The sequence below is a fragment of the Apis mellifera genome, linkage group LG1 (genome assembly GCF_003254395.2).
Source record: "Apis mellifera strain DH4 linkage group LG1, Amel_HAv3.1, whole genome shotgun sequence".
Taxonomy (NCBI): domain Eukaryota; kingdom Metazoa; phylum Arthropoda; class Insecta; order Hymenoptera; family Apidae; genus Apis; species Apis mellifera.
In genome coordinates, this window is record NC_037638.1 from 14,407,987 (window position 1) to 14,429,000 (window position 21,014).

A 21,014-nucleotide genomic window follows, 5' to 3' on the forward strand; every position below is an offset into this window, starting at 1 on the left:
TTGTCGGAACTTCTTTTGCGTTCTTCTAAAAAAAAAAAAAAAAAAAAAAAAGATCGCTGCAGCACTCGTTTTTATCTCTTCGATCGGCAAAGTCGATTTCGAAAGATTTATTTGTAATAGCTCAATGTATGCCGTGTGGAATCGTTGGTTGTGTAATCGCTTATGTTCTCGGAATCTTCTTATTTGACAAGACAAATAATTACATCGGTAATTTATAAAGATATTACAATATAGTTATATATATATACATATATATATATATATAAAAAACTACATTGTAATATTTTATATATATATATGTATATATAATTGAAACAAAAAGAATCGTTGTGAAAAATATGATTCATTCGATTCGCGAGAAATATATATATAATATAAACGTGTATATATACATATACTGACATGTATGTATACATCCTATAACGAGACGAAAATTTTACAACAAAGATTTGAAATATTGTTCGCGCAGCTGATGCTCGCGTGAGACTCAAGGTCTAAGGGGGGAGAAGGATTTTTCCGTTTGAGACACGACGTTTCTCTTACCTGAAGTCTGACGCGCAGCCTGGAATGTCGCCTACCATAGCTGTTTCTGCTCGAATGTTGCTCGAAAGATGTTGGGAGGGGAGGCTGGGATCTTCTCGCGGTTGGATCGTTCACGTTATTCGTCTTGTTCCTCACGGTGGCCAGGTTATTTACGTGATTTCCGTTCGCCGTTTGCACGATCATAGACGTGTTCGAAGATGGCGTGTCTCGATGACTTTTCGTACGGCGGAGCAAACGGCGCACAGTATTTTTTACAGTCGCGGCCAAATGTGTACCACCACCGCCACCACCGCCGCCGCCACCACCACGTTCACCGGTCTCGTTCATCACTTTGTACTCGACCATTTTTGCTCTGGTTATAGATGCAGGTACCACTTTGTGGCTACCCGTCTCCGTTACAAACATCCCAACAATGTCCACTTAGCGCTGCAATATTATTACTCACTTTTTTTTTCTTTCTTTTCTTTTTTTTTCTTTTCCCCCTCAATTTTTCTCTACGAACGAATCCTCCCCTTCACTTTTCAGTTAATTCCACTCGGATTTTGTTGTCTCCCGGGCTCGCCTCCTTCTTTTCCTTGACGCGCTCGGCATAAAAATTCACGTGCTTCTCACACGCTTGCGTTGCTCGGTTTGTCGGCAGAAACACCAGTCAACTGATAAACACAAGATGTTTTCCTACTTGTTTTTTTTTTTTTATTGTGTGCATATCTAAATGATACACCAATTAAATGGAAAGATTTTTTAATTCAATTTTTCTTTTTTTTAATTTCTTTTCCATCGACCATCATCGCAGAGATAAATCGGCCGAATTATTGCATGTATCAGCATATATCAGTTTCAATTTTTGTCTTAAATAAAAAATTGATTAAAAAATCGCGTTCGTTAAACTTCTTTCGATAATTTTGAGAGGAGGCGTAATATTTTTATGAGAAAAGAGGAGGGTTGGTAGTAAATTTGCCGATAAGTAACGCGATAAGTAATACGATACGGTTTATCGATAACCCATATAATTGTCGAAAATGAATGTCAAATAGATGAAACGAATACAAAATGCAAGAAGAAGATGTCAAAAGATTAAAGATTCGTTTTGAAGTTAATCTTTCAAATGCGATTGATCAACAATATATCGTGATACTCGAGGAATCTTTTTTTAGATTCTATTCTTTGATGATTGTAAAAAACCGTTTAAACGTTTCGAGTTCTCTCATTGTTAGAATATCCTTGAATATCCGCGAAATAAATGCGCAAATGAATACGCGAATACGTGATTTGAAATTTTAAAAATTTTCCAGATTTCCAAAGATCGTTAATAAGCATTATTTTAAATACACGTATCGCACAAATTTAGATCTTGAGTTCTTAAGTTTTAAAAATTTGAAATAAATAAAAAATGAAAAATTATATCATATTTCAAAACGATAAATCGTTAATATAATTCTCGCAAGATAAAGAGGGAAAAGTACGCAGCATGGTCAAGACCCCGGTGTTTTTCTTCGATTGTACCGCATCAGAGATAACGACAGGAAATTTTTGTAAAAGCGATAATAATGGTTGAATCGGCGAAAAAGACGAAGAGACGAGGAACGCTTCGTTCCCCGGTTTAGAAGAAAATAAGAAGAACGATTGATGACGTTAAACTTAAAAAATGTTCGATAATCTGACAAATTGGCTTTGCCTTCAACCTATTACTTAAATCATATCTATCATAAATTACGTAATTTATTCGATCGCGAATTCTTCTCTTTGAAATAGAAATGATCGTTATTATATCGAGAAAATAAATTTTCTCAGCTCAGAAATTTATTGAATCTAACGATAAATAAATAAGTACTTATCGTCGATTCGAATCGAATACAAAGCACGTGTATCAAACAGATTACTATATCTATAAATTAACAATAACCTAATAATATTTAATTAATATATTATTGTTTTATATATATATAATAACCTTCGTTAATTATTCATTACTTAATACGCTTCGTTAGTTTCACATTTTTTTGGATAACCATAAAGATAACTTCATATTCAATTCAAAAGAATATCAGTTTACACAAAAATTTAGCTTCTTTAGGTCGGTATATTTCAAAAAAAAAAAAAAAAATAGGTAACCACAGATCGGTTGACGAATATATTACTTATTTTCGATAATCGAGCTAGTCGCAATAATCAAATTTTGAATCACTTGCTAATTTTTTTCACTTTTATTATTTTTTTTATATTTTGCGCTGTTCACAAATACTGATGCACAGGCATGGTGGAGCATCGCACCATGAACACACTTCGTCTTGAACTAACACAACAGATTTGAGAAAGAGAAGAAACAAATAGGTGGTGGAGAGGAGAAAAGAAGAGAAATGGAAGGAGAATCGGAGGGAAAGAGAACGAGAGAGCGTATACCCGACTTCCTAATGTCGTTAAGTTAAACGAATTAGGCCAGTTCTTCGATACTCGCACAAGTACGTAACCTTAGACCATATAGTCGACAAACTGAGACCGCGTTCAATTATGACACATGATTTAATTCTTTTAGTTTCTTAATATTTAGCAGAAAAAACAATTTATGACTTTCATAGTTAAAATGTTAACAACAATGAGATTGATTATATACGTTCATTTATACGACTTCCATCGATCGAGAATTATCCAGAAAAGATTTTTCATTGAGTTTCATAATTTTTAAATTTATATGTATAAAGAACAAGATTTTAACAATTTTATTTTTTAAACTAATTATACGTATAATCAGTAGTCAAACTTATTTTTCAAAATATTTACAAAAAAAAGATTACTATGCATAGAATTTCTATAAATATACATCCGTGACAAAGTGTACATCAGCATGCGATTACTACTTATCAATTATATATACATGTAAGCATATCAGTTGACACTTAAAGTACATAACAGGTGAATTAATATCATCACACTTTACAATTAATATCTATCTAGAACTTCGATTCGTAGAATGAAAAAAATAATATGAAACAATTTTTTTAAATGATGTTATAATAGATACTAACAATAGATATTAAATATCATTATTATTATGATCATTTCAACTTAAAGATTGTTTTATATTATATTTTATTTTATATTCGTGAATACATTCTATGAATACTATTTATAAATATAATAATTTTCGCATAATATCTAAATTCAATATCGAAGTTTGAAATATTTCAAAATCTATGAGAAAGAAACTAGTTTAGAATAGAATTTTTTGACTAATTATCGTTATTTGCATATTGCTGCTTGTCGCCACGAGTTGTTATATTAACATATTGATAACAGTTGCCTGTTGATGCACATGTCATGAATTATAATATCTGTAGAAAATGTAATAGTAGTAATTTTTTTTTTGGAAATATTTCGGGAATTAAAATCGAATAACGATTGTATGTATGAGAAATTTGTTCAAAATATTACTTTTTAATAATAGTTCTTTATTTATTCAGAATTTTTTAAAATAATTTTTTGTTGTTACGGTTTCTAAAATTTAACTCAAAATTTAAATCTGCATCATAAAACATTAATCATTGATCATTAATAATTTTCAAATTTGAAGAAAAAATATATATTATGAATAAATAAAGTAATAAATATATAAATATATAATTCTTATTTAATCATTCACTTACATGTGTGATTTCAGAATGTGAAATTCATAGGGATTCGTGGATCACAGTTTAAGAAATGTTATTATTCTATATTTCAAAATCATTGAAATCGATATTCATTTCTCATGATATTATATAAATCACTTTTTTCCTACATAATTATTATAATCATTATCAAATTGTGTAAACATTTGCATTCGATTGAACAAAAGATTGATTCGATTAGATCCCGTATTTAAAAATTTAAAGATTATAATTTTGAAAAGAAAATCAAGATTAAGAAACGATCAAGGAAAAAGCTGACGAATGATTATGATCGAATTTGTTATAATATCGGCGGAACATAGTAACATGACGATAATAACATGCATTGACATATCCAACAGCCATGTAATATCATCAATCGTTATATACTCGTGTCACGCATCTCTTCGCTGTTCTTCGTTCACAATTCGTAATGTTTTGATTGATGAGCCTATCGGTTGGTAAGTGAATCACAAAAGATTTGTTTTACGAACGATGAAACGAACACCTGATTGCGTTTCTAATATTTATAAACATCATCGAAGTCTAAGTAAGAAAATACTAATTCGATCTTTTTAATTTTAATTTTTTTTGAGAATAAGAAATTTATTGTGTTAAAGAATATAATATAAATATATATATATACATGCCAATTGAATTTTAATTTATCATTCTATCGCATATAATATATATATTTGATTTAAAAATTAAAATTTTCATTCGTAAAAATTGGAATTAATTATCTGCTTGTGATCGAATGTTGATTGTTAAGTAAGTTTTTATTTCGAATATTAAAAGTTTGCGCAATAAACAACGATTTCAAATGCTTTGTTTACACCTTCACTTTCCATACGTGATTGGGAATGATATAGAATGGATTGGAATGGAGTGGAACGGAATGGAATGAAACGAAACTGAACGTAACTGAACGAAACGGAACGGAATGGAATGGAACGGAATGAAACGGAATGGAATGGAATAAAAAAGAAAAAAGAAAAGGTATATATCGTGTAAGTATATAAGTATCGTAAAATAAGATTTTTCTTCAAGCACAGAAATAGAAATAATTTTCACGTTAACACTCACATCACAAGTTGCGATTCAAATGGCACATTCGGTGATAAAAAAATAAAATAAACGGTAGAAATTAAAACGAAATAAAAATTTAAAGCGTCGCGTCACATGGTTCTCCACTGTATTTATTATCGTATCTCCGTTGAGCGATATTACGCGGAAAAATAAAATAGTGACTCGCATCAAGCAAACCAGAATTGACGAAATTAGCGAACGAATCGTGTACGAATGTGTTGCTTGACTGCGAGTCTCTTGCTAACTGAGCGTAGAACGGCCGTGACGGAGACACGCGAGCTCTGCTCGAGTCGAGCTCTTTCGTTACTGGATCTTACACCGTCGACATGTTCTCTCCTTCTCTTTCTTCCTCACTATCCTTCTAATACGCATATACTCCCTCCACTTCTTTTTCTTTCTTTTATACGTTACGCCGTGTGTGCACGAATACTAACGCAACGCACAACTCACCGCTATTTTACCGAAGAATATTCATACAATAGCTTATTTTTTTCCAATAGTTTTTCGATTGAATTTATACAACAAATACAACGTTCGGATAAGTTTTTCATGAAGTATCAAGCATAAAGTATCAAGTGATGAATTCGCGATCGATTTTAATACTTATTAATAGGTGGAAAAAAAAAAACATCAATCGTGCAAACTAGTCGCTATTAAATAATTATCGATAAGTGTGTTTACGACTTAAATAACGATCAACTTCTTTTATATATCCATTTACCCCGGTCACGTATAGCATCACCGTACGTGCATGCATTTCTGCGTGCACTGGATGCCATCATAGATAGAATAGAAATTAAACAGACAATACCACGCCTAGATACATTCGTTGTGCAACAAGTACATTTTAAGCGAACGAACGACCGGAAGGGAGGGAGGGAAGGAGGAAGAGATTGTGACGGAAGGAAAGACATAATATATGGGTTATAGAAAGTTGTAGATCCATTATATTAATTGACTTTGGGACTCGATATATAAAATGCACGAAACGAGCCTCTCGAGGCTATGCTCACGGAAAAAAAAATTGAATGTCAAGGTTAACTGATTTGACCTTTATGCATTGACTTTTATGTATTTTCTTAATTCTTTACCTTAATTCTTTTCTTACTCGAGTTTTTCTTTGAGGATTTCTTTTTCTACAAGAAAAGATATTTAATAATTTTTTCACTTTATTATATAATATGTAAATTAATTTTTTTCTTATATATAGATAAAACAGGATAATCAATCGCGCAATCACATTGCGAAGAATTCAATATAGAACTACCACAAGTGGAAAGTTTGGGATGATGTGTTCAATGCTCGAAAAGTTTCACGATCCAAAGACTAACCATCTCATTCTTGGTGTACATATGTACTAGAAAGCGAATCCTATGCAGCAAGCTATAAGATCCTGATCGTAAAAGCGAGTGAGAAAATAATTATAGATTCTCGAATCAACTTCGCATCCTTGACACGATCCACTTGTATGCGTACATGCACGTACATTAGATATCGACCTACTTAATCATCGGTTTACCGATTTTTTTTTTTACATAAACTTAGAATACGAGAGAGATAATCTTGTTTCCATCTCTTGATTTATATATCGAAATATAATATGTAATATAAATATATTTTGCGTAAATTCGATAAAAAAGTTTTTTGAAAGAATCAACTAATAATCAATCGCATACCTATGTCATGTTTCGCTCGTTATGGCATTCTTAAGTCGGACACTTTTACTATGCGCGTTCTTTTCTGACTCACATACAACTGATTACACCGGCAACATACCGATTAAATCAACTTTTTTCCCTCCAAGTTTTACAAGCCACGGTCATTCTAACAAGTGACGTAACAATCGTTATAGCGGTAAAAAAAAAAGAACTAACGCGTAACTAACTTCGTTAGTTAATGTCATTTTTTTTTCCCTGAAAAATTTATACAGATATTCTTTCATCATTATTTTCAAAAAGACAAGGAATGTTGATTGAACTGTCAATCAAATAAAAATAACTTTTTAGCGGAAAGAATAGAAAGGGTCTTTTTGGGTAGAGACCCCCCTTTGCTTATATATTTTGTTAAAGATTATAATAATTTTAGGAATTTCATGCGACGCTGATGTTATTATTCTGAACACACGTGTCATATGTATTTAACCTTCGATTTATCGATTCTCCAAACCTGTATAATCAATGCGAAGTGAGTGAAGCACACTCTTGGCATTGTATTAAGCATAGAAGAGGTCTCGAAAGGACTACACGATAAGAAACGCATTAGAATGTCAAATAAAGGAAAGAATGGATTAAGATTGATGGATAACAACTATACAAGTACAAGTACTATAGCAGAGATTAACCATAGGAGAAAACTTATAAGTTCTTTTTTCTCAGAAAGCAAACAATGAATGACGTTTGTTATATTTCCAGTTGTTTAAATTAAACGATATTTTATTCTTTCATTTCTTCAAAAAATTTAGCATGCATGCATAAATATGTACATGTATATATTTGCATATATTAACCTTAATATCAAGAAACAAATTGTATCTCTAATATTTTCAAGGTGATAACGTTTCAAAATTTTTTTGTCTAGCTGTTCTATATTGCTTCTATTGTAAACAATTAAATCCATTTTTATTTTCTATTCCAAAAACTTTTATGAACAATAATGAATAATATATAGATGAAATTTATTACAGACGCATAAAGACAATACAATTGAATTCGAATTCGTATAGAAATCCTATTTTTAATTTAAACTAGAAACTACATAGCAAAAATAAAGTTGTAAAATATGTATAAATATTTCAATGATTTTTAAATCTTATAGAAAATAAAATTCTAAAAAAACTTTTTCCTATAATTGATTTTAGTTTTCGAAATATTTATAAAAAAAAGATTGTTATACATAAAATTTCACTTATACATATAAATCAATTATTGCTACTTATCAATTGTTTAAATAAATATTTGCGACATATCCAAAAAATAACGAGTTAATATCACTGCATTTAGCAATTGATACAATGTTGAAAAATAAAACAATTTTTAATTATATTAATTAATTTTTACTTATAACTGAAATTATAGTGATGTTATAACAATAGATTGTTTAAGGATTGTTTATATTTTATTTTCACATTTTTTTTCGCAGGTCGAAAAATAAATATTAACAACAATAGAATATCCATATATCTTCGATATAAATTGGAGTTATTATAATTCAAATAATTATAATACAATTCATGAGAAAATAATTTTTTGAAATTCGTCTATTGTATGTATTAATTGTCTGTTAATGTGATGTATTTGTATTAACGAAAAATAAAACGATTATATTGATGGTTGTTGTCATGAAGGCATACATATACAGAAAATTCTAATAATAATAGTATTATAGTATTATATAATAATAATAGTATTATAACGTAATAATAATATTTTTCTTCAAATATTTTTAAAATTAAAATCCACTATCAGTTATATATAGAAAAAAGTTAGTTTCTATAATATATTAATTTCTAATGTTTCATTATCAAAGAGGAATTAGCTTTTCTGTAATTTCATTAAAATGCGATTTGCGGAGAAGGAAAAAGGAAAAAAAAAAAAAAAAATATAATGGAAAACAATGACGAACATATTTGTTTGCCATCAAAAATTAGTGTAAAGATCAAGCTCAAGAGAGTAGATGCAAAAAACATGCATAGTCGTGCTAAGTTAATTGCTTGACGTCGCTTTTGTTTCCTCTTCGATATTCGATTAATCTGCAAAAAAAAAATATGAAGCCTTGCCACTGTTAATCGTGATGCTTCAAGTGACACGAAATCGCACACAAACTATTTTCATAAGGTATTGTTCGTAGTTTTTGAGAAATCAACGATAAGCTTCGTTGATCGAGAAAAAAAAACGCTCTACTAGCATGATAATGCGGTGGAGGTAAAATTTTTATTTTCAAAAGGAAACATGTTTCAATTCAGACTTCCTTTAAATTTTAGTTCATCGATAAAGTTATTTTTTCTTCATTTTTCCATCAATTTTTATTTTAATTTAATTTTCTTTTAATTTTTTTATTTTTCTATATATATTTCTATTGGAACTTATCTAAATATGTATATATATATATATATATATATATATATATATATATATATATATATATATTTTTCTTGTATTCAATGTATTAAAAATGTTACGTGTCAAAAAATGATATAAAATATATTCAAAAAATTGCCAGATTTTTATCAAAAATTGTTTATTTCAAAACTTAAAATTTTTTTATAAATATAAATATTTTATATTTTTATTAATCAATTTCAAAATTTTACATTTTTTTCAATTATTTTCTTTCATAAATAGAAACATTTCTTCTAATATTTTATATTTTATATTTTAAGAAAAAAATCAATTAAAAACCACCAATCTGATAAATATAACGTCTGTTATATTATAAACATGAATTTGTTAAAAATTTTTTAATTTGAAAAAAATTTTTAATTTTATTAAAATGATTTCTAAAATCGATTTGTAAAAATGTATTTGTAAGTTGGAAACAACGCTTCCAATACTATGTAGTAATTGGAGAAAGTATCTGTTTTGTGATTCATCGTATTCCTTTATGTCTTGAAATAAACAATTTATGGCAAAAATCTTCGAATATATTATTATTATTACTACTATTATTATCATCATCATCATCATCGTCATTAAATATATCATTAAATATAAGGATAAAAAAGAAATATTTTCTTTTTTTCTTATCGAACAAAAATCATGTTTCACCTATAATATTCAATAAATATTAAACTCAAAATTATATTTCGAATTCGGTTAAATTTTTTTCAATAACTATATATATATATATATATATATATATATACATATACAAAATATTGATATAATCGTGTTATATCTTTGAAATATTATAGAGACTGAAGCAAATACATTAATAAAATGTCAGTTAAAGTCAAAATAGAGCACAATAGTAATGAAACGAAAACAGAGTGAATTTCTGTTTCGTTTCATTTAACAATTTTCGATTATTTACAAAATTAATAAATAAATCTTAATCGATATTTTTCCATATCAAGTTTTGTATTTGTTTCACTTTTTAAAATTATTTCTCATAATGTGCCACGAATACACTTTGTATATAATTTTCTTTTCTTTTAGAAACTAATTTTCAGAATTTAAATTTTCGTTCTTTGTAATTTTTGTAAGTATGTATCGATATTAATATAAAATTTTATTGAAATATGTAACGAGTTTCCGAAATGTAACGCTGTGTCGATCATTTACGTTTATTGTAAAAAAAAAAATATAACGAAACTACGCGTCGTGAATCAATCAGCAACGAAGATTTCGTTATGAAATGTTCAGTGATATACATATATTGCGTTGCTATACACTGTTTGGTGATCGTTCCGCAGTTATTCACCATCCGTAGGTGGAAATCGACATGAAAACAATTGACTCGACCCGAGATGAGGGAATGTAAAAGAATTGTGTACGAGTGAGGACAATAGATTCTCAATGAACGGTTGCACTGCCATTTATGGCGATCGCTGTCGTTCTTGACCAGCTAGCAGCTGTTTCATACTGTTTTATAGCTGTATCGAAGAAGATTCGCGTTCACAAATCGAATCGTAAAATTATAAATTATTTGATATACGAATAAAAATTAATAAAAACAATAAACATTATTTACGTATATTTAACGAACAATATCCCTATGTTTTCAAAACTATATAATGGATTATATATAATTCGAAACGAAATACTTATATCATATAGATATTATAAGTTCATTCGATATAATGAAGTTAAGAAATGTCTCATCGAGGGCCTTTTGTATCGTTTTCTTTCTCTCTTCTCTCGTTACATGAATTCGTGCAGAAAGGTAACGATCGCCATCTGGCGTTAGTTTTGCCAAGTGAATTTGAAACTCTATCGGTGCACTGTCTAGCTAGTAACCGTTCTCATTTCATTCGTGTCTTTTAATCGTGCTATGCTTGAAGAGTTAGTTCGAAAAGATTATACCGCAAAGAAAGCTGGGAAGATAACGTAGAAACAAAAAAATTGTCTGTAGCGAATTGGTGAAGCGATGAAAAATAAATGAGCTTTGTGACAAATTCAAATTATCTAATTCGACGTAAGTGTGTTTATACAATTAATGTGATTCAATGTAAATATTATTAAAAATATAATGAAATAATGAGGAGAAAGGCAGCGTACAATAGCTGTGCAATTAAAAACAAAAATGTTTGTGTCTACTAGCAATGACAAATGTATTCGAAGATGGATTGACCGAGTTCGAGGATAATGCAGTCAGGACAATACTTGAATTGAGGATAAATTTCTGTTTGACCATAAAAATATTCCACACCGTGGTTCACGATTCTTTTCTCTAGTCACTTTTCACTGCGCCGCTTTCTTCGATCTTCCCCGTTTCATTATAATCAGATTCTTCGATAACGCTTGCTTGTATATGGGAACAGATATTTTTTCGAAAAAAAAAAAAAAAAAATTTAGACTATAAACGATGAAAGAATGAAACGGAGACAATACAAATCTCGATATTAAAATTAAGTAATTATAAAAAAAATTGAATGATAATTTTTTTTTTTGCAAAAAGGAGAAAGGATCAGGTATGTATGGTTTTGCTATATGAATTATAAATCTGCGACGAATTGGCGAAATGCCGTGAACTAGATTCATGCTTAACGAATAATTATAAACGAATTCGTTTAAGATAGTGGCTAAACTTAGGCATCAGCTAGCGAGCACAAAGTTCGCGGTCAATCGAATTCAAGCAATTCAAGGTGAACCGATAACCCCGACCATCAAGAACGAGGGCGTGTTGGTAATATATTTTCTTACCGACAAATCCACAGGTAATCATTTTCCGTTCGCAACATTATCGATTCATACGTTTGTACGAATTATTAGATTGATTATCGTATTACGATATTTCGAGAATAAGAACAATTGGATTTTTTTTAGTTCGTTCCTTCAATTAATGTTTCACTTCTTGTTACATGGCATTCCCAGCTGATATTCAGCTCAACGAACAATTATCAACGCCAATGAATAAGCGTGTCGACGAAAAGAGAGCAATTCCGACGATTAGATGAAAAAGGAAAGATGAAAAGAAAGTAAGAAGGAGGAACGTCGCACGAGTCGACTGGTACACTACACGCGATCTTTGTAAACGAATCAGCGCCCATATAATTCTGCCCTGTCTCGCTACAATTCGACCGACGAATAATATACAATGCGAAACATTCGTAAAACTAGATAAGTTGACAATTTTTCTTCCATCTCTCTTTTTCTCTTATCCTCTTTCAAAGGAAAAGGCATCTCATGTAAACTAATAAATAAAATTTTCTAATCAAATATATATATATAAGATGATATTCTCGAGATGATATTCTCTCGAAAATTACTAATTTAATATTTTTTTAACATGATGCAATGCATTTCCGATTAACCAAACTTTCTTTTTGATAATCATCTAATGAATAATTGGAAAGAGAAAATAAAAAAATCTGTACAGTAATAATAATAGATACTAACCGAATATACATCCTTATATACAGTTTAGGATGGGAAAAATATAGAAATTTTCCAATCGTCAAAAAACATCGAATATTCGACTTGTTCAACTTGTTTAATCAAATGATAAATAAATTATGTTATCGAATATGTACAATTATTGAACGAAGCGAATATAAACGAGATATCAATTTAACTTATTCAAGTTCTATTGGACTATATGACGCGTATGATATGAAAACTGGCAAGATGCAATTGATTCAAAAAATAAACTCGGCCACCGACCGACCACATTACCGAGAGAAAATTCGAAAGCAACCAATCGTGGAAACCTGTTCAGCCGAGTCATCGGGTATTGCACGATATCTCGATGCGCGAAACAGAATCCGACCTATTCGACCGAGTAAAAATCAAGTATTCGGGTAACGTTCGCAATTTCCGATCGAGTACAACGATCGATTTCAATCGAATTCAATCGTAAGCGCGAAATATGTTTTCCTTCTTTTCTTACAATCAGACTTTCGATCTTTTTTTTCTTTTTTTATCGATAAATATTACGTTAGTACTCTGCGGTACCCCGAACCGTTAATGAAACATATCACGAAGCACCCTTGAATTACGCATCCGTCACAACAGAGCAACATAATCAAATACACACGATTACGTTCAGATCGTTTACACTGACGGTAAAAACTAATTTTATTTTGACTCAATTTTTTAACGATCATATATTTTTTTTTTTTAACTTCTTGAAGCTTCGAACAAAATAATTCTCTCTTTTACGGAAACCGCAAATGCAAATCTTTTTCTGAACGTAATCATTCAACCTTCAACCATACCCTTAACACTTTTGCGTGACAAGGCACATTATCGATCGACGAAATAGCGATCGTGTTCTTTCTTCTTCTATTGCGGTTTCGAAATGGAACGCGCACGAGATGCAAAATTGCGCATTTCGCAAACATTTTTAAAAAAAACACGACGAGCCATTTCATCTTCGAGAGAACAGTTACGATTACACGAGTTTAATAGAATTTTCGTTTTCCCATAAATTTTCTTTGTACTTACTTTGGAGTTTGTGACGTGGTCGGCCGGCACTGATTCTGGAACAGTTTGCAAAGTGCTCCGCATACTAGCGGACATTGTAGGCCAGCCAGTTTTACTGCCTCAAACCCTCCAACGCTTCGACGATGCACCCTCTCCCCTTACGCCTGAAACAGAATATTCACGCACTTCGATTAAAACCTTTTTTTCCTTTTTTTTTTTTTTTCGGAGATAAATTCAAAATGCTTCAATGACTTGCGAAAAATATATATCTCCTCTTTTGAAAGATGGGTAAAGGTACGGGCTATTTTCGCAACACGATCGACAAGTACGGGCTGACATGAGCGATAACATTGCGCATCTGGCTCATAGACGATCATTAAACTGCTCTATAATAGTAACTCGGTCGACCGAGCGCGGTCGCGATTCTAACGCACCTTCTCCGTTGCGGTGCGTGAATCTTCACCGTGAATCCATGACGCGTGAATGGTATGCAGTCCGGCGAACAAACGCGAAAATCTTTTCGTCCCATTGGAAACGTGACCGTCGATAATGTAACAGTGATCGTAACGTATAGATAGAAAATGTTTCTTTCGAATTGTTTCAGTCTACAATTACGTTTCAATCTATCATCAGTTAATGCGTCAATTTTTACATAAATATCGTTTTTTACGTTTATCTTCGGAGTGGGATACAAATTTTGTGATACGACACGAACGAGGACGCTGTTGCCATTAAATCACCTATAAAGAAAATATGTACAGGTAGGCGAATGTGAATTTATATATACCTTGTCTCTAGTAACATCTGGCCAATTTCGTCTTTCGCTTTTCTAATCCGTAGCAAAAGTTTATTATCGCATACAGTCTCGTGTAATCAGAGCGAACGAGATGTCGGAAAATACGAAAATCGCGTGTGTCGTGTGTAAATGCATCGAGTCAGGGAAAGCGGCGTTTTAAACGGCAAAGAGAAAACATTACACATTCGCTGCGCTTTTGCACCTATTTCGAATAAACGATACTACGCACGAATCGTTTAATCGCGCAATTCATCTATGTTTTTTGAAGAAAAAAAAAAAAAGAAAAAAGAATATATAGTGACACTATAGCTTCGATTTCTAGGAAAAGATGAAAGAAATAATAAATGTCTCAATTTCAATTCAATGCGTTTATTCGTTCAAGTGTTCCAATGTAAATTCTTCGAGTGGAATAAAATTGGCGAAAGTTGTCCCTCAACACCAAAATTATTGATTCATTTAAAGCATTATTTTTGGTACATGATGATACAAATCAATTGATCAATGTTTGCTTCGATCGAATAATCAAGGAACAAGATTGTAAGAAAAGATGCTGCCTGCCTTGAAATTGATCAATATGCTATGTAATTTTCATTAAACGTCGCTACAAACATTAAGCGAGAATATTGTCACATTTTTGTTTTTAGTCAATCTCTTTATGAGATAAAAACATAGGCTAATATATTATTATAAATAGAGAAAAATAGATATTACTATAACAAAGAGAAATTTGGCTTTTTTTTTTTTAGAAAAAAATCGGAATATGTGTTAAATTCTTTATGATTATGTAATCAATTATATATAAGTTTAAAAAATGGTTTTCATTATTAGTAAGATTCTTAATGAAGTGTTTTGAATATACTTTTAATATTCAACACCTGTAAGATATTTCAAATTAATAATAGAAATCAATAAAGTGAGTGCAAATTATTTGAAGAAACTGAAAAAAAAAAATCAATTGGAAATTTCGCGGTGGAAAAAAAAAACGCGTGCGTTTGTGTTGAACTATTTGAAACGGTTATAAAATATGCGCGCGATATTTGTAAATATCCAATGGCTGTAACGGAAATCACACAATGCGTTAAACTTATTCGACGAAAAAAGCAAGAGTAAAGAGTTAAGAAAAAGATTGATAATCGAAAATATATAGATTGTATAAAGCGTTAAGCGAAATTGGATTTTAGATTTTAAACCATATAACTATAAGTCGAATCACGCGCATAAAACCTGAATCGTCAAACTACTTTGAAACTTCTTAAACCAACCGCCGCTCCCTCTATAATCGTTACACATAATCGCTTTTACTTCGAAAATTTAATTATTCTATTTCGGCTTTGTAATTCGACAAATTACAAGAAAAGTTTCTCTCTTCTTTTGTTTTGCTTTGTTTTGCTTTTCCATTGATTGTACCACGGATCAAGACTATTACATAAACGCATGAACCAGGGTTCCATAATGTAATCCAAGAATAAATCGTTGGCTAACGTGTAATAACTAACGCTCATATCCCCCTTCTCTTTTATTTATTGCTATCCATCCCTATTTGCGGACTGGTTTATTAAAGACAAGTTTGTATAGTTCTTTCGAATCGAGCATAACTTGTGAAATCTAGAAAAGAATAGCAAATATAAAATGTGACACTAAGTCGTGTAATCTATGATGATAATAACGATGAACATATGTATTTGGCAATCGGTAATACTTAATTAACATGTATATATATATATATATATATATATATATATATATATATATATATATCATGAACACGGAAAGAAAATTGGAACACGAATAACAACAAAATGCCAAGTTTTCACATATCAAGCGTGTTTGTTTCTTACGAAACAGAGCAATCGTTCAAAGAACAATGCTCGAAGTTAACGTAAACGATGAATATCTTGATTATCGTGAACATGATCGTGAAAGTACAAAGGGATTGTTGGAAATGATCAATATTTGCAATAACATTCGAACGAATTGTGTAAAGTTCTACGAGTGATGTCCAATCGAATCGATTATTATTGCTGCAATATTAATTTTTCATACTCTTGAATCAAAGTGTCAAAAAATCAATTCTTTCGAAATAAATAAATAAAATCAGAGTATGGAGGAAAAAATTTGCAACGAAAAAAATAATATGTTTGAAGAGGAAAGGAAAGAATAATAGTTTCGTAGAGGATAGAAACATAGAGAAACATTATTCATGACTATCAATCGATCAATAAGCGGATGTTATAATAGTAATTCTTTATAGATTTAAATTAAGAAAAATTTGATAAATGCAATTAATTTGCAATGAAAAGAATAAAGAAAAATTCATAGATAAAAATATTTTAATTAGAAAAAAAATTTGGTATCCAAAATCATCCGAAAATGATCTTGATCATACGTAAATATTAGCAAACGATATGATTGTCATACGCATTGTTTCGATGAGTGAATGTCGATCCCTCGTTTTTTACAGCCATATCGGTTTCGCGTACGTTGGTCGGTGTTGAACATGCCACGAAATATATACGCTACTTTGTTCATTGTATATATGTATATAGCTTGGGTAGCGGGGCGATACGTCAACGAGAAACGCGCTCCCCAACTAGCCTCGAGGTGTGCTCGTGACAGAGAATGAGTAAAATGTGGGGTTAGGTCGACTAGTGAGCGAAATCAACGATTATGAAAATTTAAATATTTGAAGGGAAATTTTTTACTAGTTTTGATTCAAATAAAAAAAAATAGCAAAAAGAAAAATGAAAAAAAAAAAAAAATGAGCAAAATAAATTCTCGTGACATGCTTCGTAGACAACTTCTTCCATTCGAGTCTGACTTTTTCGATACTTACCATCCTTACACAAATGTACACACAAACGAGAGATCGTATATGGCCATAGTGCGCGCGAGCGCAATTACATACGGCACGGCACATAGACGCGACACACGCGCATGCATACACGCCAGTCATACGAACGAAACCCACACCCACTTGTATTGCTAGCTAGGACGCAACACGTTCTGGGATCACTAGTCCGTTAAGATACGTACACGTCGAGATGCATATACACGCGTACGAGTACGAAAGCAGCACGCGTTTATCTAAGGTAAAAGTCTCGGCGTTGAAGTTGAGGTGCTTGACGAGGACAGCGGTGGAAGCGGCGGTGGCGGTGACGGCGGCGGTGGTAGCAGCACCAGCGACAGTAGCAGCACCAGCGATTCAAGCTTCGTCTGCCACATGCAACGAGTCTCCGATCCGAAATCGGTGGCGAATATGGAAAGTACACTCGAAAAACGGTGATGATCGGATACCTCGGAGGTCACACATCGGTGATTGCGTTTAAAGTTGTGAATGCGCGCGATAGCTCGCTATTTTTCTTTCTCTTCGCTTCCCATTTCTTCTTTTCTTTTCTTTTTGCTTTTTTCCCTTGCCTTCCCTTCCCGTCCCTTCCCTTCTCTTCTCAACCCTTTTCTTCTCTTCTCTTTGCGACTATTCTATTCTTTCCTCTCTACACGACATTCCCTCTCGTTTACTCTTTCTATTATACTGTCTTTCCTATCTATCTCTCACTCTTTCACTCTCTATCCCACTCGTGTGCACGTATACTCTTTCACTCTAGTGCCTGCTCTTTCTCTCTATTTCAATCGCTCCTTCTCTGTCGCTCTCTTTGGATGTCCGTCAGTAACCTAGAAAGCGGTAGCGGCGGCCATTCAGGATTACGGGACTCCGTCCGTACGTCCGCCTTGTCCGAGCGATCGAGTAAGAGGATACGTTACCGACATATAACCTATGTTCCGTTTCTATCACGAAATCCTAATATTTTAGTCCCGTTTTAACTGTTTGGAGCAAGCCGACGAATCTGATAATTTTCACGCCGCGAACGCGCATACGCACATATTTCGAGATTCGACGACGCGACGATATTGCTTTATTAACGACAAGATGATGAAAACGCAATCCGAATGGTATTAATCGATCTTAAAATTCTAAAAACTGTCCACAGAAATGACACTGTACTCCTTGAATGCAAGCACTACTCACTAGCCGCGATCTTCGTTGAGAGAACGCACCTTCGCCACGACAGATCGGCAAGAGCACTACGAAGCTATGGGTGTGCTTCTTTTGCTAGTGTTCTCACGTTTCGATCGACGCGATAAAAACCAAAACCGAATGATCCTTTAATTGAACGGCTTCAATACAAGAGATATTTACCCATTTGTGACAGATTTTCCGTACGAGACGCACCACATTAACGACCGTCCCCCACCTATTACCACATACAGACATTACCACACTTTGATTTTTCAAGATGGCGACGTACCGTCGTCGGGTCGAAACACGATGCGGATGGGCTCTAAAGTTGCAGCGCTGCGATCGCGTTAATCACCGACGCTTCGCGACAACGAACGATACGTTTACCCGCGAACTTTTGAATCACTTATACTTATAATCTTTGAAATACCGGATAACCGATTTTCCAACACGTTTTGAATAGAGGAGATGTCTAGGAAAAATATATTACTTTGATATTTTTCTATGAATATTATTCGATGTGTATACTGATACAGTTTCACTCTGTTTGTTTCGAGTTTAATCTCAAAACATGGGATACTTCTGTTAGAGAGTAATCTAATCAATAGCAAAATATTTTTGTAACAATTCTTCGTATATATCTTTGTCGGTTTTCAAAAATAGGCAAAAAATTATTCTATCCACCTGTAATTTGAAAAATATATCAATATCATAATATATCAATACACATTATACTTTATTAACATAGAATCTTACAGCATTTTTGTTCTCTGTTAGGAACTTCTTGACTGTCAATAAAGCCACTTTAGCTGCTGGTCTTTGTGGATATCCATAAATTCCTGTTGATATACAAGGGAAAGCAATTGTGCGCAATTGATTTTCTTTAGCAACGATTAAACTGTTTTCATAACATTCCTTTAATTTTTCTGGTTTTTCCCCTTGTGGACCAACAGTATGAATCACATCTAAAATATTATACTTACATAACTAGTATTCTCTTTACTATATTAGAATATACTAACACTTTGCTGGCAACATATAACCACCGGTTATTTTAGCTTCACCGACATGACATCCACCTAAAGTAGCGCATTCTTTTTTCAAATTAGGTCCAGCAGCTTTGTGTATAGCTCCATCAACTATAGAATAATTAAATATTTTTTTAAAATGTTGCTCGTATCTTTATTTGAATTCTTAATTGTAAAAAATGTTTTAATTTACCTCCACCGCCGCCAAGAAGACTCGAGTTTGCTGCATTGACGATCGCATCTATCTCAAGAGATGTAATATCTCCTTGCCATATCGAAATTTTATTAGCCATTTCTTCGTTGATCTTTTCAATTTTTTCGAGATCGATCATATTTATATTTGTTTTATTTTTATTCCAGTATTGAAACCATGTTGGTATTTCGTCTATCGTATTTATAATTCCCTTATAATATTTTCTTTTTTCTTCTGGCGGCATGTTCAAGAATTTCTCTGTTTAACACAGATAATAATAATCAACGATATTTTATGACATTTTTCTTTTTATATATATTGTTTCATATTTGATATTTTTTTGAGATGACGTAATTTATATTCAATTGCAATAAACAATCAAAACGATCAACATTTACATAACTACCAAAATAAACAAAATGATCGTATGTCTTACGTTTTTCAACTTCGAACGACATTCTTGATTGAGGTTTAGCAAATGTAACAAAATTCTTTCCAATCAAGAAATTCTGAATGGTCGATCGAACTACGGCGATAACTGCAAAACGATCGGCGATGTTCGCCTGTAAATCAGAAATAATTTTCTTCTCACTACGCAATTCACTTAGCCCTTGATATTCCTTCGACCCTTACTCTGTGAGTCAACATAGTCCCCCACTCGAAAAATGCGTTAATGATTTTTTTCAACTATGAATTTGTACCTCCACGAATGAAGAATTCAGTTAAAATTTAAATTTTTTCACCTTTAAAAGGAACTCAAGCTTACTCACAGTGAAAACTATCTTGTTTTGCTCCTATCTCTGAGTTGAGATCGTGACCGATGGAAACATAGAAACGAATCGTTGTTGTTGCATTGAAACATGCATATAGACATCTGGTGGAGGATAATGCAAACAGATAAGTATTTTCGCGATGTAAGTACGCCATCTATTTCAAGAATCAAATACTGTATTTAAATTTAAGTGTAAATATGCAAAATTCAACTTTTGACATTTTAGCTTTATTCAATAAATTTTTTCTTAATAGAATCTCTCAACTTCTAACATTACGTTATTTTGAATAAATATTATGAATATCATTAAGAAAAAGTAATTAATAATAGAATACAAAATAATTGAAGAAAA

At 31.8% G+C, this 21,014-nt stretch overlaps 2 protein-coding genes and 1 long non-coding RNA gene across 16 annotated transcripts in view; 1 reads left to right on the forward strand and 2 right to left on the reverse strand.

Annotated features, from left to right (window-relative positions):
• The window catches only part of LOC410717 (serine/threonine-protein kinase MARK2), a 47,593-nt gene extending 33,571 nt beyond the window's left edge, over positions 1 to 14,022 (reverse strand). For 10 of the 13 annotated variants that reach the window (XM_006570602.3, XM_006570585.3, XM_006570589.3 and 7 more), the window contains exon 1: positions 13,880 to 14,022. Coding sequence is in view for 3 of the 13 variants with exons in the window: in XM_026440998.1 (XP_026296783.1) it covers positions 544 to 948 (405 nt within the window). In the remaining 10 variants the exon portion in view is untranslated. Of the gene's footprint in view, positions 1 to 543; positions 1,197 to 2,494; positions 2,837 to 5,273; positions 5,582 to 13,879 lie in introns of those variants that run through there. The other 3 variants (XM_026440998.1, XM_016912934.2, XM_006570596.3) reach the window with 3 other exon arrangements.
• Positions 14,023 to 14,028: 6 nt separating this feature from the next.
• On the forward strand, positions 14,029 to 17,381 carry LOC113218805. Its single transcript, XR_003304747.1, has 2 exons — positions 14,029 to 14,619; positions 14,699 to 17,381. It is a non-coding gene; the product is annotated as an uncharacterized LOC113218805 (long non-coding RNA).
• A 1,783-nt stretch (positions 17,382 to 19,164) lies between these two features.
• Positions 19,165 to 20,788, reverse strand: LOC408589 (macro domain-containing protein CT2219). 2 transcript variants are annotated; one of them, XM_006570583.3, is made up of 6 exons: positions 20,661 to 20,788; positions 20,327 to 20,453; positions 19,891 to 20,148; positions 19,692 to 19,808; positions 19,426 to 19,634; positions 19,165 to 19,353 (listed from the first exon to the last, which is right to left on the reverse strand). In XM_006570583.3, the coding sequence occupies exons 2-6, from the start codon at positions 20,346 to 20,348 to the stop codon at positions 19,267 to 19,269; spliced, it is 693 nt and encodes a 230-aa protein (XP_006570646.1). In that variant the 5' UTR covers positions 20,349 to 20,453; positions 20,661 to 20,788; the 3' UTR covers positions 19,165 to 19,266. The 2 variants fall into 2 exon arrangements, with proteins under 2 accessions (XP_006570646.1, XP_623181.2); XM_623178.6 differs by having other exon boundaries at positions 20,524 to 20,719.
• Between the last annotated feature and the right edge of the window lie 226 nt (positions 20,789 to 21,014).

Excerpts from the sequence above, each read along its gene's own strand:
- LOC408589 (XM_623178.6), bottom strand. Across the intron at positions 20,149-20,326 it reads GTCGTTCGAAGTTGAAAAAC|AGAAATTCTTGAACATGCCG; the intron begins GTAAGACATACG and ends TGTGTTAAACAG. Across the intron at positions 19,354-19,425 it reads TAACAGAGAACAAAAATGCT|GTGGATAGAATAATTTTTTG; the intron begins GTAAGATTCTAT and ends TTCAAATTACAG.